Source organism: Nomascus leucogenys, chromosome 23 (assembly GCF_006542625.1).
Source record: "Nomascus leucogenys isolate Asia chromosome 23, Asia_NLE_v1, whole genome shotgun sequence".
NCBI lineage: Eukaryota > Metazoa > Chordata > Mammalia > Primates > Hylobatidae > Nomascus > Nomascus leucogenys.
Window position 1 is genome coordinate 18,617,513 of NC_044403.1, and position 21,394 is coordinate 18,638,906.

The 21,394-nt window shown below is 36.5% G+C and overlaps 1 protein-coding gene across 2 annotated transcripts in view; it reads left to right on the forward strand.

Moving 5' to 3' along the window:
- The first annotated feature begins 568 nt into the window (after positions 1-568).
- Positions 569-21,394, forward strand: part of RERG (RAS like estrogen regulated growth inhibitor) — a 114,466-nt gene continuing 93,640 nt past the window's right edge. Inside the window, exons 1-2 of one of the 2 annotated variants that reach the window (XM_030804583.1) lie at positions 569-837; positions 4,424-4,598. In XM_030804583.1, the coding sequence (XP_030660443.1) occupies positions 4,538-4,598 (61 nt within the window). In that variant the 5' untranslated portion in view covers positions 569-837; positions 4,424-4,537. Of the gene's footprint in view, positions 838-4,423; positions 4,599-21,394 lie in introns of those variants that run through there. The other variant, XM_030804584.1, reaches the window with a different exon arrangement.

Sequence of the window (21,394 nt, forward strand, 5' to 3'; positions counted from 1 at the left end):
TATAAAAATCAAATCAGATGAGGGATATGAAAGCAGGTCCAGCACAGCTCGCATATTAATTGTCTTTGTTAGGGTCTGAGCATAATGGAGTATGACTCCAATGCAAATCCTATAAATGCTGATCTTGTAAGGAGGACGAGAAGCTTTTGGAACTTTCTCAAATATATGAATAGAATTTCAATTGAATTCCGTTTTTTTTTTTCCTAGCATCTCTCAGTTTCCAATCCAGTCTGGATTTCATTCCAGCCATTTACTACCCTTGCATTACCTTCTCCTTCAGTTTCCTCTTGGGTATCATGGAGATAATTAAAGATACTTCAAAGAGATATTGTGAAGATCATTTGAAGTAAGGAATAGAAAACACCACGTAGTGATGCTTTCTTAGGCAAGGTTTTAACCGAGGAAAGCTGCCCTTCGGTGAGAGCCTGGAGGCTTGGAAATAGCCAGTGAAAAAGGGAAGCCCGTCTTGGGTGCAGCACGTTAAAGACCCAAGCTCACAAGCCTGGGAGGCAGCGCTGCGGGAGGAGCCTGCCCCTGACTCCAGTAGGGGGCGCCGAAGCGCCGCACTGCAGCAGAGCGCAGCGGCCTTGGCCGGGCTCAGCTCGCGTCCTGCCGCAGTCCCTCCGCCGCTAGTCGGAGCGAGCGCGAGTGAGGAGACCCCTGCCAGGCCACTGGCACTTGCTTCAGCGGCGAGTCCCACCCACGATCGCAGCCCAGCAACTCGCAAACGCAACCTGGAGCCTGGGCTGCGCAGTGTGGGAGGGCTTCGCGATCTTGGGGGACCCATTCTGAACTTGCAGAAGACCGTGGCTCTCCTGGCCTGGAGAGTGTGAACAGGTGAGTGTCACGCACGTGTCCAGGTGGCTCTTTCGGGACGACTTCCTGCAGACCCATTCCGAGCCCTGAGCACGCTCGGCCTCTTGAGTCGGTGCTCTTGGTCACCGGGTCCTCCTCCCAGGGCGGCTTTGGGGTTCGCTGCGAGGGAGATGTGAACACCAGCAGCCTAGCTTGACAGGGCTCTCCTAGCTGAGAGGGAAAATGCCCTTTTGACTTACGGCTGCATTTTCTCCCTAGCCTGAAAGCAAGTGACTTGCGGTCCACAATGGGTTTGTTTATTCTTGCAAGATACCTGTTGATTTCAGAGCAACATTAAATAGCCAAGGGGCTTATACAATTACCCTGGTTTGCTGTGGGTACTGCGTAGTGATAAGAAGAGGAAGAATTCCTAGGAATGAGACCAGGAAAACTTGATTTCAGAACCAGAGAAGGGGAGGCCAAAAAAGAAGAGAATCTCATTTCCAGGCCTAGATTAGGGTCTTTGCTTTCCTAAATAGCTACACTTGATTTTGATGAGCGCCTGAAAACAGAAGTTCCAAGCATGATTACCTTATAAAGATGCTTGCTTGCCCCACCCCCAAGAGGAAGTAGAGAGCATGAACCTTGATAAATATAGCCTTGACAATGATTTATTAGGAATGAAAACTTTCTTTTAGTAAGTAAGTAAATAAGGTTACAGTGATCTAAATATCATAGGTCTAACAGCTCTTCGAAGGGAACTACTTTTATTTGTATGTGCATAGCGTAAGTGTGGAATAAATCAATGAATGCATCACTAATAATACAGGATTTTACCTAGCGTTTTTCCTTTTTCCTTTAATTTATGTTTAGAAAAAAAAAACCCTACACCTTCAAACTAAATAGGTATGATTTTACCTTTAGAGTGATAGCAGCTGAGATGTTTTTGTCCTAATAAAGCACCATCCACATAAAAAGTGAATGGCAAATTTCAGCCCTACCCAGAATATTTCAGCAGAACATTAGGACAAATGGATTTTCTTAGATCCACGTATGGAAACTCTCAGATTATGAATTATTTTGAACATCAGAAACTTGGCAACAGTCTACTTATTACAACAATTTACATATTTATTTTTGTTTTCTATCTTGTCAAATGTAACTTTTCACATTTTCAGGTGAGAAATAAAATGTTGAAGAACTCCTGTCAGTTTTGTGTCTTCCTTTAAGTGATTTTTCTAAACATAACATTAGGTTGACAATAACCAGCTGTATCTTTATTAGGTTATAAATGGAAAAAATAGCCCACACAATTTCTTTCTTATGTGAAATTCCTATGCCTCTGAGGCCATTTGGGAGTTACTAAAAAATGTGACTTGCCATTTTTTAAAAATCACATTTGATGACTACTTTCATGAAACATTAATCAGACAGATAATTACTTGCATTTTATATCCATGGATGTGAACAGTTTTGCATGAAACAGAAAATTATTGTCTATACCAGCTCCAGACACTTGCATGTTCAATGTTTCAAAGAAATACTTGCCAGCACCTCTTCTCATTTATAATTTAAATAGTTAATATATCTCCATATATTATGTTTCTGTGATGAAGCACTGAACCTTAAAAACATAGGGGCCTTTTCTTAATGAATGCATCTAAAGTGACAAATAAGGAAATCTTTTTATCTTTAGCCAAAAATATGGGACTGGACAAATTGCAGATGTTTAAGCTTCTGGTTTTTGTTATTAATGATTACTTAGACACTTTTTCATTATTGAGGATGAAGTAAACAATAGCTAATGTTAATGTTGATTTTTCCTTCCTTCAGAGGAAGCTCTGGCACATTGAAAATCAGCAAATACAAAACCTTATTGGGTACAGGATGACAGCTTAAATACTTAAGGAAGAAAACAATTACATGTTAATGTCTTTGTAGAAATACTTTTTCAGAAGGATTTTCACTTTTTAATTTCTCTCTCTTAAGAAGCTCTTTGTAAAAATTTATAGATGAAAAAAGTCTGGCAGGAACATTTAACACATTTAGATAACATATTTGTGTTTAAAACATCTTTACAGACTTGAAAACGGAATGAATTATGAAGACTGATGTGATTAAGTTTAACACGGGTAAAAGTGCAGTGTTGTATTTAGGTTTAAGCCATTGATTGCAAAAGTTCAGAATGAGGGTGTCTGCAGTCCGTGTAAAAGATGTGAGGCTTAATGTGATTGGCTGTGCTACAGTACAACCATGGTGTGCAGATTAACGACAGTGAAAATCTCAGGGAATTTACACCGGGTCAGTTTGTCAGGTCATATCTCAAAGTGGAATGCAGTGGACACCACGTTTTTAGAGTGATTAAGATGTTGAGGAGGCAATGCACATGATGAAAAAGGGAGTGAAGGTCAAAAAAACATAAACGAGAGTGTACATTCCGGGAAGAACAAGTGGACAGGCTGGGCCTCATGTTCCTAGAAAAAAGAAGCCTAGGATGGAACAAAGGGTCCTGCTAGATGCTAGGATCCTTGAACGGTTCTGAGTGAAAGAAAAAGTTGACTTGTTTTGAGTTATTTCATAGAGAAAAACCAGGACAGATGAGTAGAAGCCACAGGGAGACAGTTTAGAGCTCAATATTAGAAAGATAGTTCCTCCTAACTGGAGAAATGATGCAGCTTTCAGAAGTAATGAGCCCACCTTTCATACCTGGAAGTGGTAAGTCAGGCATGGAATATGGAATTATTGTTATGTCCTAAGGAAAGATTCTTGCTAGAGGAATGTCTAGAAGATTTCTTCAGATGACCCACACTCCAGCCCCTACCACCACCAAAGCTCTTTCCAAATTTACGTTTCCATGATCCTAAGAACCTAGATGTCATTCCTAAAGCACCAAACTAAATAAGATGTGCTTACTTTGTACATAATGTTATTTCCCAAGTTTTAAGACAGCACTATAAACTAATTTACTTGAAGTCATCATAGAAAAGGAATAATAACTTGGAGCATGGCATTTATCGTTTGTGTACCAGGGCATTGTGCCCAGCAAAATGTATGTAATCTACATATTATATATTGATTCCTAGAACATGTGTATCTGTATCTGTTACATGACTTCATCATGTGATCAAGTGTGAAATGAGAAAAAAATTAACTTTGAGATGCAAAATTGAATTGTGTTGCATTGGAGTTGACTAATATGAATGTATATTATTCAACCCAAAGAGATATGAAGAGGCCTAAAAGTGATGGTATCCATTGCACCATTGCATGTGTTTGTACACTGAATGTTTACAGATAGATGGTAAATGTGTGTATTCACTTTTACTTTCAGTTACTACCAAGAATCAATACCTTCATAAAAAAATTTCTTGAGGAAGTACTTTAGAAATGCTATTGTGTGTGATAATGCATGTTTTAGTACCAACCAGATCCAAATCCAAGTCCTGAATCTACCATTTATTAGTTAAATCATTTACAGCAAGTTACCATAGACTTCTCACAGGATAGTGGTAAAGATCAAACTAGAAAATGTTGATAAAGTGAATGGTGGCTGGCATATAGTAGATGCTTAATAAATATTAATTCATTTTCCAGTCACTTATCAATTCCCAAATTTCTTTTGTTTAAGGATTGTGGACTCTTCCAAGATTTACAATGATATGGTGAATCCAAAGACTGGAACCAAGAAGATTTGCTCAGTGCTTTAGTTTTAACAACAGTAAATTGTCTACCAACACCCATCATGGCTAAAAGTGCGGAGGTCAAACTGGCAATATTTGGGAGAGCAGGCGTGGGCAAGTCAGGTAAGACTTTTGTTGTGGTTGTTATAGTGTGTGTGTGTGGGTGAGTGTGTTTCTTTATTACTGTTTCTTGGAATTGGGCAGGTGAGTAGTTGGTATTCCTCCTATTTTCATTTCTTACTCTTTTAGATAAAATCTCTACATCTAGAACTTTTATTTTGCGTAATCGACTGTTACATATCGTTTTGCTTATTTATGTTGAAGTAGCTTTGCTGATAACACACAAGATAATGGATGTATCAGAGGTCTTGGCATTCTGATTTTTAACAACCTCCAAAGAAATCAGATCATGGAAATTAAAAAATATCTATTTGTTCTTTTCTCTATGTATGAGATTTTGAGGGACTGATTTGCCATCTCATTCATTTTGATATTCTCGCAAACAGTCCAGTGTCAAGCATGTGTTAGGTGCTTTAAAAATGCTTAAGTGAATCTAGCTTTATCAGAAACAGAATTGCATTATTACCCAACACTCGAAAATCCTGAGAGGATTCCTGAAATTTTAGGAGTGCATGCTCTCAAGCAAGATAGCTATTGCGAATGCCTCTGCAGTGAATTTGAATTAGCAAGTTCTGGCTAACATCAGTAATTCAGAGACTTTGTTCCCTATCTGAGAAATCGCTAGCAGACCTTTAAGATTAAGGGTGAAATGGTGGAAGTGAAAATTGTACCTAATATCTAATTTGAAAAATATATCTTCGATCTTATAATTAAAGAATTCCAAAGTCAACGTTGCTGAAATATTAGGGCAGCATGACCTTTCAGGGTAACCTCTTGCCTTAGTCTCTTATTGGAGGAAGGAACCATAATTAACTGTACACAGAGCTTTTGGTTCTCAGGAAAGGACTCAAACAGATATCTGATAGGTGCGTGTTTGTAGAGGGAAACCTGTTTGGAAATAAACCGTATAATCCAATACACTAGATAATCCACAAAATCTTAGACGAATACACATAATCGCTTTTTAATTCTGTGACCAACCTTTCTTTTCTAACCTGCTGTCTGGTTTAATTTCAGCAGTAATCTTCCCTCTTCTAAGTCTTTGTCTCTCCTTTTTCTTTTAATTTTCTCAAGAGTACTCTTCCCTGCTACCACCCTTTTCTTCTGTTTGGTTTGCTCTTGCCTCTGGCAGAAACCACACAAGGAAAATAGATAGTTGGCAAGGCTAAGAAACTGCCAGCCTTTACAAGATTGAAGATAGTTAAACTCCTCCCTGTTAATCTCCTCAGTGTTTCCTAATGGCGTGAGAACCTAATTTCTGTTGCTGGTGGAAGGATCTGGAGAATGAGGAAATGATTCCTGTGAGTGGAGGATGGCGGGAAGGGAGTGTGGGAGAAGATGTGCGCAGCCAGCAAGAGCTTGTCTAACTCCTTGTGAGTGCAGGGTCCAGGCTTGAGGCTGACCATTTATTCCTTCATTCCAGACTTTCAAAGGCAATAAGGGAAGGAGATTTTTAAAAACCTTGTATCATTTGTTAAAATAACCTACATGCGATTTAAGAAGTCAAACATAAAAATGAAAACCCAGCTCAGAGAACCACGTAGCTGTGCGTGCGTCCATCCGTTTCCCATCTTCATGATCTCGGAGCAAGCTGGGTGTCTCCTCCTCTCAAGGCTCACGCATCAGCCTGAGCTGGGATGCCTGTTTTCATCGCCTTTCCCCACATTGTTTCAATTATTCCTCTCATTCTCACCTGACCATTTTTCCTTACGCATGTCTTTGTCCACTGCTTCATCTTTTTCTTTTCTTCAAGCTTGTTGAATATGGGTTCTTCCCTTACTGTCTTATCTTTTTTTTTACTCTCCCATTCATTGCTTAAAACATAGCCATCTTCCGTTATAACCATGCTACTGAAACTGCTTTTGCTAAGGTCACTACCAAACAGTGACCAACACATCTAATGATCATTTTCCAGTTCTGATCTTCTTAGACTTCTTTCTATCATCACACAGCTGCCTATTCTTTCTTAAAATTCCTTCCTTCCCAGGCTCCCATGACATCACACTCTTTGGCTTTGCTGCTGTCTCTCCATTGCTCCTAACTAGCTGTTTTCGTGGGTTTGCTCTTCGTCTGCACACTTCTCAAAGTTGAAGCTTCCAGGGTTCTATATATCATCCTCTTGCGTCCTTACTCCATATACTGCCCCTAGAAGTGTTACTCACACCCAGAGCTGAAGATAACACCTGCACAGAGAGATCAAATTTTGCTGACCTTTATTTTATTTTATGTAAAATGCACAGGTTGAAATTGCTCACTAAGTTTCTTTCCAACTCTAACATTCAAATCTTCTTTGGACTGTTTTCTCGATTTGCCTTGAATACATTCCACCATTTGTGTTTATTTTCATTTAGGTGAAAATGACAATGACAGGCTACATACCTTTAACAATTGCCTTTTTGTCTGTCATCTATAAACAGACAGTGTTTTCCTATGTCAACATTAAATTATTTTTCTGAGACCTGTAACTGCACCTTACATTTTAAAAGTAGCACTCGTTTGATGCATGGGTGACAATTGTGAAACTTTTTTCCATAGTTCAGTGAAAACGACCACAAACTACTTCATATCTACCAATTTTATTTTAAGACACTGGGTCTCCCTCTGTCACTCAGGCTGGAGTGCAGTGGCATGATCATAGCTCGCTGCAGCCTCCAACTCCTGGGCTCAAGAGATGCTCCCACCTCAATCTCCCCAGTAACTAGGACTACAAGTGTGTGCTACCATGCCTGGCTCATACGCAACAGTTTTGAAAATAGACTGCAACAATATTGAATTTATGTTTATTTTGATTCTTTGGCTAGTTGATGTCTCTGCCTCATCACTGTATCACACATTTATCTTTCTACTGCAGAGACTTTATCAGTCTTATAGGTAATTTTTGCTTGTTTAGGTCTGCAAGAAATTATACCTGCTGGAATGTAATTCAGTAGCTCCTCACTGAATTGTTTCAGAGGCTTCAAGTCTTGCTTGTCCCCTCTACTTTCCCCACACTTAATACCAGTAGGAACTGGGGGTAAATAAGACCATATTGCCCATTTGCTAACGAGTGGTCGTATAGCTTGGAGTTAAGAGTGTGAGCTTTTGTTAGCCCTGTGAACTTGGCAGCTTTGGCAAGTTACTTAACCTGTCCATTTCTTCAACTATGAAGAACATATAATAGCCCCTCAGTTGTTACTAGGATTGAATGAGTTGTTACATGCAAGTGTTCCTGGCACATTGCAAATGCTCAAAATTAGCTTATATTATTATAATTTGTTAAGGTATGCTTTTTTAATTTGTAAGTTCCGCAGTGAAAAGATACAATTAAAGATATACTTGCATTCAAGTGAGTATTTTGGTTTTCACTAAGTCAGACAGCTTATAAGGTAAAAACTCCGTATCCCTGCTCAGCATAGCCTGAACACACACACACATACACACATACTTTCTCTGTTTTTCTCTTTCTTGAACCTAAAATCTGGTTAATGTCCATTATAGCTTGACCACAGATGATCGTAACAATACTTTGTATGGCTTATATTTAATCTTTTAAAAAGCCAGAAATATGTTGGTGTCACCAATAAATTAACACCTTTAAATTTGAAAGTGCTTCTGGTGTGTGGCAGATGGCTTCCTAAGCCCAGGTGATAGATAGGCCTTCTATATTTTAAACAGAATTTAACATTCACCAGAACTTTTTCATCGACAGTTTGGCCATAGACATATCAGCAGATGCAAACATTTAATAATGTGCTAATTACTAAGGAGCACTGATAAAAGATGTGAAGGATGTGTGTATGTGCGCGCACATGTGTGTAATATGTAAGTGTTTACATGGTCTGCTGTATTGAGGGAATTCTTGTTCCTTCTAAGTTTATCTTGCAGTTCTGTCTTCAAGTGAGCTTGCTGACATAGGGATAGTACGGTGAACTCTGCGGGGACGCTGCAAAGTGTAGGGTCATGATTTCCCAGCCCTTTCTATCTTTTCTTGCCCCAGCCAGGTAAACATTTACTTTCATTGGCTAAGGGTGAAGCATTAATAATGTGGCATGCAAGGCACAGATTTCCTTACTTGTGTGCATCAGCCTATATTTTGACAAGCTCCAAGTAATTAAAGTGTTAAGACTTGCCAATAAGCCTAGAATGCACACATTTTTATTTAAATGCTTCTTGTAGTCATATTATTCAGATTTGTAGTAAGTGTGGGAGGGGGCTGATAGAGAAACAACTGAAATTGTAAATTTAGTTTCACAGTTGACATTCTCATTTTAGAACCGAAATATTGTGTGCCACAGCTAACTATATTGCTTGAAAGGGCTAGTCTTAAAGTTAATTGAGTAATGCTATCCTGTAATTCAAAAGCCAATTGGTGCACTCATCCATGAAGGCTTAAGTTCATAGACTCAGAATGCCAGGCTATAAACTGGGAACCAAACACAAACAAGCTTGTGATATTTTTTTCTGTGGCACAAATAGAAGTGATATTTCATCCCATTTTTTGTTCTTTTTCTTGTCTGCTTTTTTTCTCTGTCAATTATAAAAAAGTTTTTAAGAGCTTTTTTTGTCTTATTTTTAAGTGGGACAGGGACTATTCTAATTTTAAATGTGACTTTTAAGATAACCATCAAAACCCGCTTTAAAGTATATGTATACTTCAGGCTGAGATATATTTATGAGATCTCATATATATATTATAAAATATATTATATAAATATAATATATATATAAAATAAAAAACAGAAACCTCAGTCGTGTCTTGGGTAGGTCAGTTTTCTTATGCTATAGAACTACCTTTTGTGTTTTAGAAGTTCTTCTCTACTTAAGTAGCTATATACCAATTTTCCCGCTTCTTCAGACTAAATGGCATAGTATGATGCTTTTGAACATCATTTTCAAAGTACTTTTAATAGGAGAAAGAAAGATCTAGGGCGTTTGGGATATGTAAGCATCTCATAATCATGTAAGCATTTTGCATGTTTTGTAGTTATAGAAAATGTGTGCAAAACTTACTATTAATCCCTAATATATCTATGTTTCTTTAAACATAAAAACAATCTTCCCTAAAACTCAGTGACTAAAATGGACTTTTCAGGATGATATAACAAGTTTATTCGTGGCTCTAATATCACATAGGTTTCAGGTCCACTTGAGGACCACAGATATAAGAAGTAGCCTCGGCTGTGCATACCACATGAATGTGAGCACTGACAACAGCCCTGTATCTCAGTTTTCACCTCCTTGAGGACCCAACTAGCCATTAAACTTTTGGAGCATTATTTTCTAAGATTCTAAATATTTTTCACCATCACTCAAGGTTTTTTGTTTTATTTTTAGTTGACAAAGAGTAACTGTAAATATTTATGGGGTGTAATTTGATGTTTGATACATATATGCATTATGGAATGATCAAACCAGGCTAATTAGCATATCCATCCCCTCAAGTGTCATTTCTTTGTAGTTAGAATATTTAAAATCCTCTCTGTTAGCAATTTTGAAGTGTACAATACATTATTATGAACTGTAGTCACCATGCTGTGCAATAGATCACCAGAACTTCCTCCTGTGTAACTGAAACTTTGTACCCTATGACCAATGCCTCCGTTTTGCCCATTGATACCCCTGCCAGTGACGTTAACCACCGTTCCACTCTTTGTGTCTATGAGTTTGAGTTTTTTAGATTCCACATATCAGTGAGATCATATGGTATTTGTCTCTCTGGGCCAGACTTATTTCACTTAGCATCATCTCCTCTATGTTCATCCATGTGGTTGGAAATTATAGAATTTTCTGCCTTTTTAAGGCTGAATAGCATTCCATAGTGTGTATGTGTGTGTGTGTGTGTGTGTGTGTGTGTGTGTGTGTGTGTGTGTGTGTGTATAAAATGACATTCTAAAATCCATTTATCCATTGATGGGCATTAAGTTGTTTTCATGTCTTGGCTATTGTGAAAAATTCTGCAGTGAACATGGGAGTGTAGACATAAGATTATATAATCTTTGTGGTAAATTTGCTAAAAACATTAAAGTAAGAAGAGGGGCAGATTATGCTTCCCTCTGCCCATGTGGATGCAGAGCTTGCATGGCCCCTTAACACATGTGTGTATGTAAAGAAGCTTTTCCTAGTTAGTTTGTGAAATTGAAGGATTACTAGAAATCCTATTAATTTCTTGTGTAGTTGGTGGTTAGAGGAATAATTGGTTTTTAAAGAATTGGACCAAAGGGAGGGAGGTGATTTTGAGACAAATTTGGGTGTGGTTAGAAAAAAGGAACCTTTCTGTTGTCCTAAAATATAGTGCTCTGGTTACCTGTGGCTTTACAGCGTTTGTATCTTCCTTTACCTGCAAAGACATAAAAGTAAAAGGAGGCAAACAGCCTAGATGAGTCCATTGTGATTTGTTTTTTTCTACCCCAAGACCAGTGAAACCATGTTTTCAAATTGCAGGTGTATGCCTATGTATATGTATAAAAGGCAGACCTCTGTGTAATTTGTAAGTCATTGCTGACCTTTCTTGTATGGCCAGGAAGAAAAAAGAGAAATGGTGCTTAAGAGGACATAGGAAAATAAAAGTAAACAAAAAACTAGAAAAAAAATGAAAATTAATTGTTATTGGTAGGTGGCTAAGTACTTTGCAGGTTGACAATGACCATTTCTTAGTTAAGGTTTTTCTCTTAAGAAAAATATAATTAGGGGGGAGACAATACTGGAAAACAAAACAAAAGAAAATCAAGAATTATTTTTCAAAGCCAAGAGGACATATCTCTGTTCTTGCTTTTTTATTGGAATACATTATTAAAGTTCAATTGTCCTGTATTTTAAACTAATGGCTAATTTATTCATTGAAATGTTTCTGTAGTTAAATACCAGCTATCCATTAATTCCATTTTGATCTTGACTTGTTTTCTTGGCAACTTGAAAAGACTAACTTTAAGTGGAGGAAAGAAAATTTTAAATCATCCTTGTAATTCCCCTTTTTATTCCTGGTATTTCTCCAACTTATGGGTTTGGGGAAATCAGCCAGATTTTCAAGGTGGTACTGGTCTTGAAGCCAAAATTCCAGTGCAAATGCATGTCTGTTGCTACAGCTGCTTTTGAAAATTGATGTGGTTTCAGAAAAACAGCCATAATTTCTTCCATCCCATGAAAAATGAGTTCCTATATTGTAAAGGCAGGGCAGTCTGAAATAGATAATTTCAGCATGAATAAACAAATATGTAAAGTTTATCCATACATATGAGAGATACATGTGAGAGAGAGATCCTTAGCGAGATCACCCAGCTTGTTGGTGCTAGAGCCAAGTCTAGCATTCCAGTCTATGACTCAATGCAAGGCTCTTGCGACTTTGCTATCAAAGGTTTTCATTTTGTATCATTCAGTTATTTTCCACATCTTCTCAGATATTTTATATTAGAAAATGAAATGTTCATTAGAATTTTATCATATAAACTTTGTAAAACCTGATAGATTTTGTTTTTGTAAGAAATTCACAGTAACCAGTAAATAACCAATGCATGGCAAAGCCCTCTGGGAGTACCAGGTGTGTTCTCAACCAAAATAGCCAAAATTCTCAGCAACTTTTATATAAAAGAGCATTCTCCTGTAATGCAGTATTCTATTTCTTGCAGCCTTGGATCAAGTGTTAAAAAAAAAAAAAAACTGATGAATCATCTTTTGCTAAAGAATATGTTTCTCATTGTTATGTAAATAGCCTACATTACACTGTGTCCTCTCCTTATGATCTAATAGTAAAGAAGCACACAATTGACTGTAAAGATTGGGATTAAAACCTCATTTTAATTTCGTCCTTATCTCCTTTTATTCATCTGCCCAATGATGGATTCATTTGTTCTTTTTCAATTTTTACAGAATGCAGGTAGGATAAAATGAAATTATGGCATTGAAGGTACTTTGAAAAATTACAAGTCTGATACAAATGCGGGCTTAACACTAAGGTTCTGTTATTATTGATCTGCATCAATTTTTTCCCCTTATGTTCCCTAACATCTGTCTTTGGAGAAGCAGCATGGTGAATTCTCTGTCTGTTCGCTACTGAAGGCCAGGTGAATACACTCAGTCCAGCAGTTGGCTGTTTGTGTTCCTCCATGGACTGCCTCGTGGGGAGGAATGTGACAGCATATCCAGAGGTTGTAGTTTCAATGCCTTAGGAATTTTTGGTTTCAAATATGTCACATGAAGAGACATTGAGTTGATTTTTTTTTTTGAGTATCAGTATGTAAAGTGGGCAGTCAAAAAGGAGAGGAGGGTTTAGGACAATAACTTAGACTTATGCCTTATCGGAGAAGGAAACATGGTGTGCTTATATAATGTTTTAATAATCAAATCTTATCGTTATAAAAATTAAAGCTTTAAAACCTTTTAATATTTTTGATAGATTTCTCAATTAACATGTATATACATGTATGTATATATGTGTATATTTATATATTTCCCTACAATCTTAAAATATATTTTTATTCATTCATTCAGTTGTTCATTCAACAAGTATCTGTTGAGCACCAATTTTGTGTTCTAGAAGAGCTGGTCTGGTTCCCCTGCATATCGTACAGGATCCATGTACCTTCCAAAAAGGCAAAGCAGTAGCTGTTTCTGTTCATTATACCTCTAGAGCTCCACACAGTATTTGACACATACTAGGACTTAATAAATAGATGAAAAATTTGAATTAGACTATGTTGTCTAGTTTGCCACATATGCTTTAAAATTATATCAAGGGTCATATATTTTAAATAGTCTCCTTATTATCACCAAAGTGGTTTCCTTGCCTGAACTTGACTGTCTCCAGTGACAGGAATGCAACATGACCGGAAGTAGATCATTCTTGCACATCCACCTTTGCACAACTGTATCAGTCAGGGCTCCCCAGGGAAACACAACCAATAGAATACACACATACTCACATTCATTCATCCATTTAAAGGAATTGTCTCCTTTGATTGTGGCAGCTGGCAAGACTGAAATCTGTAAGGTTGGCAGGGTGGAAACTCAGGCAGGAGATAATGTTGCAATGTTAAGGCAGGATTTCTTCTGCTCTAGGAAACCTCAGTTTTTTCACTTAAGGCCGTCCAAGAATTGGATGAGGCCCACCTATATTATCAGGGGTAGTCTCCTTTACTATTACCAGTCTACTGATATTAACTACCTTGACAAAACCCTTACATTAGTGTTTGATTGAATCAATAGATACTATAGCCCAGCCAAATTCACACATAAAATTATCCCAACAGTTCTTCCTGTTTGTTGCTTTTCCTTCTTTGGAACCAAAGGTTTTTCTGTAGCTTCTAGGCATTGACTTTAACTTTATCCCCTCTGTGTCACGTAGAGCATGATAAATCCCTCTCCTTATGACAGCCCTTCGCAAAATTGAATATAGCCAGCATGCCTTGACTCATGCCTGAGTCTCTTCTTCTATAGTCTAGCTACAAAAAGTCTCTTGGTTTACCCCCATGAGGTCATAGCATCATCCTCTCTCTTTTGCTCTACAATGCACTCCATGAAATGTGGACCTGGAGTTGAAGAGACATTTCAGATGTGGTGTACGCAGAACAGATCAGAGCACAACTGTGATTTTGCTTCTAGATCCTTTGCTTCTGCTGAGGCATCCTAAGGTCACTGTTGGTTTCAGGATAAGAGACAACATGATGTTGGCTCATGGGGAGTTTATTGCAAACGGAGACTGTTGTTTTGTTTTTTTTTTTTTTTTAATGTATGCCATTGCTGAGCTAAACCCTCCCAAATCTGTACCTGAGCAATGTGTGTATGTTTAACCCAGGTATAGATGTTTATTTCCATCCTCTTAAGTATTATTTGATTAGATTTAATCAATTCTCCTGGTGCATCGGGAGCCTTTCGGATCCAGCATGTCTCTTATCCCTCCCCACTTTCTATCATCTGGAAATGTTTGTTTTGGAACTAATGGACGCTTGTGGCACTTTCATTGAATCACAGAATTTTCCACTTTGGTATTATTTAGTTCTTTGAAACGATGAGAAATTCCAGTGAAATTATGTCACTTTTTGGGTAACTTACAACTGGTTAACAAAAACATAGGTCTTTGGTTCTTGGTGTAGGCACATTAACACTGTATCACATTACTTCTGTGGTCAGTAAATAACTTCTGTTTAGGAGATTTGCCATAACAAAGGTGAGCTGGGGAGAAGCCTCACCGTTATAATGTCCTGCTTAATATTGTATTTTATGTCTCTTGTTTCTCTCTCCCATGCTTTTCTTAGGAATCAAGACACATTGCTACAGAAAGTGCCTAACAGTGATCATCCATTATTGGCCCAAATATCTATCCTATGCAGAAACTCATTTCCCAGTCATTTATTCCAAGATATGTATGAATACTTTTGTACTAAAATGGCTGAATTTATGTGATTTAGCACTGCTGCTGCAAACCAGAGCTGAATTTGGAAATATATTTTTTTATTGGGTTATAGCAGTTGATATCAAACTTTACCATGCCTCGGGATCACCAGCAGAGCTTGTTAAAATGTATGTTTCAGGACCCCACCTCCACAGGTTCTGATTCAGTAGGTCTGCACTGAGGCCAGAGAATTTGTATTTCTAACAAGTTCTTCAGTGATGCTGATGCTGCTAGTCTAGGGCCCACATTTTGGGAATCATTGTGTTAAGTTTGCTGAGTACTCAATTTCCATTTGAGGTGTGTGTTTTCAGCTTCAGAAAAGCATATAGCTTTTTGTGAGCTGCAGATTCAGTGCATTGAGTGCCAGGCCCTGTTGGGTGTACTGACACTATAGTAATAAAACAAAGAGCTCTCTGCCTTCATGGAGTTAATATTCTAGTGAGAATAGACTAAGTGAGTAAAAAAAAATTCTGTGGGCCAGAGCACATGTGAAGCTTTCCTGTGGTTCCTTAAAACTAGAACTTTTTGTTTACATCATAGAAGGGTGAATTTTGTTTAAAAAATAAAATGTAAGCCTCAACAATTGTGACAGGATGAACTTTGATTTTAAGATAATACTTTGTGCTATTTGATAATAGTGGGAATGGATTGAGCTAGATTGCATGGTAAGTGTTTGGGGATTAAACATATAGTCTATGACCCTGTTACAAATTTTCTGCTGATGGAAACTAAGTAGACGTATAGGAGTTGAACCCGTAACCTTGAGTTTATTGACACCTCACTCCATGTAGTTAAGTCTTAGATAAAACCAAATTAAAGTCAGATCGTTTTTCTTTCCCCAGTATTTGGAAAAATGATTTTAAATTGCTCTTTGACAGTGGCATTTATAAAACTTATGCAATGGTAGATAGAAAGAACAGCCGTGTTCAGAACAGTTCCTAAGTTTCCACTGTTATAGGTACAAAGATAATGTCTTTTCCGCAATGATGCATTTCCTGTTTTTTAAATCTTTTAAAAAGTTCTTTCTTGTTTTGTGCCATTGGACAGTAATTTAAGAGGTGAAGTCAAAAAGAAAAAGTACAAATAAAAAATTGTGACTATTTGTCTGAAAAGTAATTGAGTTATTTTTGCACTAAGAACCCCATAAATTACAACTGAATCTAACAACTGAGCCAGCTTCCTAGTCATTTGGCAACACATGTTGAGTTTGATGGTTTAAAGGAAGACTCAACCACACATGGTAGTATGAATAATAGTGATGTGTTCCAAAGCCTGGGACTTTCTTTTCCATTCAAATATTTCATATCTTGAATCTACTTCTTAGCAGTGCTCCAAAAGAGGTAAAATCAGGAACACAGTACATTTGAATCTTCAGGTCCCAAAATTTAACCCACGATTTCTTATGTCTCCCACTTATCAGTTTACAAATATTTGTGAAAATCCTACTGTGTTCCTAATTCTTCCACCCTTTCTTCAGTCCTCCCTCTATAAGCCCAATAAAATGCTAATATTTGTGGGAGAAGTCCAAAGAACTATGTAAATTTTTTCTTGTCCTCAGGGACCATAGTGTTTTCCTGAGCATGTATAACTTATAATTCAAAATCAGCCAGTAATAGTATGTGTTTATCAGAATAAATGATTTTTACAACTTTTTATATTGAAATAATATTAATTATACAGAGTTGCAAAAATAATAGAGAATTCCTGTGTACCCTACACCTAATTCCACTCAATGATGATATCTTACATGACCACAATGCGTTAGCAAAACAAGGAAATTGATGTAGATACACAATTAAGCTACAGATCCTAGAATTATTGCTTTTTAACTCAATTCAGGCCCAAGGCCTGTTTGAAAATACAACTAGGGAAGGATAGAGAAGGAGAGACTTTAAGAAATGATAGGGCTCATCGTGAGTTTTTAAAAAGTGAAATTTGGTAAGCTATTTATTATCAGAAATGTACATCTTGTGTTATGTGCAATTTAGCTATTTAAATTGTATGTAACAAAGTTTTGGCCATTTTGTTCAGGCCATAAATGCTATAGGAGTCAAGGGAAGAGCAGAAATCAGTGAGAAATACTTGGGGAGGCCTTTAGGGAGAGAGTAAGTTTGAAATACTGTAAGTTCAGTGGGATTTTTATGGTAAGGAGTGGAAAAGCTTTTCTTCTTATTTATTATATTTCAAAATTGTATTATCTTCATAGCAATTCACATGTTATTAATGTTGGAATTAGAGGGAGAAAAAGACCAGTGTCATGAAGCTTTTCCTCTTTTTTCTAGGGGTTTTACAGTCCCAGGTTGTATATTTAAGTCTTTAATCCATTTTAGTTGATTTTTGTGTATGGTATAAGATAGAGGCCCAGTTTCATTCTTTTGCACATGAATACTGAATATTTTCTCAACATCATTTGTTGCAGAGACTATCCTTTTTATATTGTGTATTCTTGGTGTCTTTGTTGAAGATCAGTTGACCATATGTGTGGGTTTATTTCTGGGCTCTCTATTCTGTTCTGTTGGTCTATGTGCCTGTTTTTATGCCAATATGATACTGTTTTGATTACTATAGCGTTGTAATATAGTTTGAAATCAGGAAATGTGATGCCTCCAAGTTTGTTCTTACTTGAAATTGAGTTGGGTATTCTGGGTCTTTTATTGTTCCATATAAACTTTAGAACTGTGTTTTCTATTTCTGTAAGAAATAGAAACTTGTATTTTGGTGGGAATAGCAGTGAATATGTAGGTTTCTTTGTGTAGGATGAACATTTTTACATTATAAATCTTCCAATTCATTAACACAAAATATCTTTCTATTTATTTGTATCTTCTTTAATGTCTTTGATCAATGTATTATAGTTCTCAATTTATAAGTCTTCAACTCCTTGGTTAAGTTTTTAAGTTTTTCCCAAGTTTTTTATTCTTTTTGATACTGTTGTAAATAGGATTGTTTCTTAATTTCTTTTTGAATAATTTGTTTAGTATAGATGCAAGGGTTTTTTGTTTGTCGATTTTGTAAATAGTATTCTACAGCTTTACTGAATTAATTTATTAGTTCTAAGAGTGTTTTTGGTGGAGTCTTTGGGGTTTGCTATTTATAAGATCATGTCATTTGCAGAGGTAATTTTAGTTCTTTCTACTTATTTGGATATCTTTTATTCCTTTTTCTTGATTAGTTACTCTGGTTAGGACTTCCAGTACTGTGTTGAATAGAAGTCATAAGCATGGTCATCATTGTCTTGTTCCTAATCTTAGAAAAATAGCTTTGATTTTCAACATTGAGTATAATGTTAGCTTTGGATTTGTCATATAGAGTATTACACTGAGGCACATTCCTTCTATACCTAGTTTGTTGAGTGTTTAATGATTTCATGAATTTGCCACCGGAAGCACAGATGACAAAGCAAAAATAGACAAGTGGGAAACTACATCAAACTCAAAAGCTTCTTCAGCAAAGAAAACAATCAGCAGTGAAAAGGAAACCCAAAAATCGGAGAGAATATTTGCAAGCCATATGTTTGATAAAGGGTTAATTTTAAAAATAGATAAGGCACTCCTACAACACAACAGCAAAAACAAAAACAGAAGTCTTAATCTAAAAATTTAAAAATCAGAATAGTGTTTAAATAGACTTTTCTCCAAACAAGACATAGATATGGCCAACAGGTATTTGAAAAGGTGCTCAACATCACTAGTCATCAGGGCAATGCAAATCAAAACTGCAATGAGATATCACCTCATAACTGTTAGAATGGCTGTTATAAAAACAGCAACAGCAACAGCAAAAAGACAAGAAGTGTTGATGAGGATATGGAGAAATTAGAACCCTTGTATACTGTTGATGGGAATAGAAAATGGTGCAACCACTATGGAAAACAGTACGGAGGTTCTTCAGAAATTTAAAATTAGAGCTACCATATGATCCAGCAATTCCACTCCTGGATATATGCCCAGAAGAAATGAAATCAGGGTCTCAAAGAGAAATCTATACTTGAGTGTGCATCGGAGCATTATTCAGAATAGCCAAGCTATGGGAATGATTCACATGTCCCCACTAACATACAAATGAATAAAGAAAATGTGGAGTGGATACATGTAATGAAACATTATTCATCCTTAAAAATGAATAAAATCCTACCATTTGCAACAACATGGATGGGCCTGGAAAATATTATGCTAAGTGAAATAAGTCAGCCACAGAAGGACAAATACTTCATGATTCCTCTTATATAAGGCAAATACAATAGTCAAAGAATCAGAAAATAGAATGGTGATTGGCAGGCATGGCAGTAAGGTGAAAGAGGGAGTTGTTTTTCAGTGTGCATAAAGTTGCAGCTATTCATGATGAATAAGTTCCGGATATCTGCTTTACAACAAAGTGCCTTTAACAATATGGCGTTGTGCACTTAAAAATTTGTTAAGAGGTTAGATCTCATATCACGTGTTCTTAACATACACACAGACATATACAACAGACAGAAAAGGCAAAGGAACACAAGGAAACTTTTGAAGGTGATGGATACTTTTATTACCCTTAATTGTGGTGATGGTATCGTAGATATATGTATATGTCCAAACACATCAAATTGTAAACATTAAATATATACAGTTTTTTCACCTATTAATTATATTCCAATGAAACTGTAAAAAAGAATGTTTAAAAGGGCAATAAAGTAATGAAAGAAAGGGATAGGAACTAAATGATGATAAGGAAGGAAGAAGGGCTTCTGAGATCTTACTGATTCAGTCATAGGAAAGGTCCTTTTAACACCTTACAGAGCTTACTCATTAGCCCTCACTTCCCTTCGTCGGCAGGACCATGTGTTTGGAATAAGACAGACCACTTACTAACTGTGTGAGGGATCAGCTTATTTAACTTTGGTGAACCCTAGTCTCCTCTGCTATAATATGCTGATGAAAACAGCCATCTTATATTAGGGCTTTTACGGACCAAAACCAAGTGAGATAGAACAATAATAATAGTAATTAACAATCACAATAATTAGCTAATATTAATATCATTTACCATAAGCCCACCATTGCCATGGTACTTTACACATATGAACTCATAAATTGATGAGAACTACTTTATGTATTCACCTTGTTCTTATATATGAGAAAACTGAGGTGCAAAGTAAGTAAATTGCCCAAGATCTTACAGGCAGTGATGGGATTTCAGCAGAGCTAGTATTCAACTCGGGCAATTTGGCTCCGGTGTCTGATTTGATTTACAGTACTCTAAAAATTTCTAACAAAATGCCAAGTACATTGTAGACACTCGACAATATTTTTTTCCCTTCTCCCTCCCTTGTCCTCTCTTCCATGTTACTTAGAATACTCATTTAGATTAATCAGTATCCATGAAAAGTACTTAACCCGAACCATTGCTAGAAAAAAAATGAGGAACCAGAATGGAGGAAACTGTGATTAAACTACTAAAAGATCTTATGGCCTTACATTATATTGTTTGTCAACTCAGTTTTAAAAATAATATTTTTGTTCCAAATTCTGCCTATAATTTCACGTTAAAACCTCTTATTTGGCTTTTAGGGCCCAGCAGTATGTGAAGGAAGTGTTAAGGGAGGAGGATGGAAATTGTAAAGGAAGATAGAAGTGCATAATGTTTAATATGTAAAAAATGCGAAGCGTGTCAAATATCCTCAGTGGAAAGGGAGGGTACATTAATAATTTGACCTGGCATAGCCCCAGAAGCAAAACTCAGAAGCCTTTTAAAAACACAAAAGTCCTAACATGTCAACATTAAGGAAAATATATAGTCAAGTTGGAATTTTTAAATGATGATATGTGTTCAAAATATTGGATTGAAGACATTTTCTTCATTATTCATCGCAATAGGAGGGTGTTTTATTCTTCACTAAAATACAAGATGTTCTTGTGAACCAAATAACTGGAAGAATCAAGCCCCTACAAAGGGCAAAATGCCAGAAGGCTTCAAACATTTTATGAAGGCAGGTTGGGTAGAATTGGATCCCATCAGATAACTAGAGATCTTTTATCTGCTATGAATAATTCATGACTTCTTGGTCAATAAATATTGTTAAAAACGATGATGCTTTTTGTAAATGCAAGGGACCACTGTCATTTATGGTTGTTATGTTTTAATTCTGTAATTGATTATTCAGAATTACATGACGATGGTGCTTTTTGGATGAATGATTGGCACACATAGCTTTGATGAAAAACTGGAAACTTTACTATACAGTTTTCTCAGGTCATTTATTCAGGTTCAGTAGAAAGGAAGTTTTGTTCACTACAAATTAAAAAATTCCTCAAGCCAAGCATCACTAAGAAAACATGAGCTCTTGTAAATGTGTCTTATTTAAAGTATGATGAAACAAGATTTTAAAAATTATCTTTAATTATGCAATGTAGCATTGCCATAGTTTTCAGTAAATAAACATTTCTTTCTTGGTCATCTA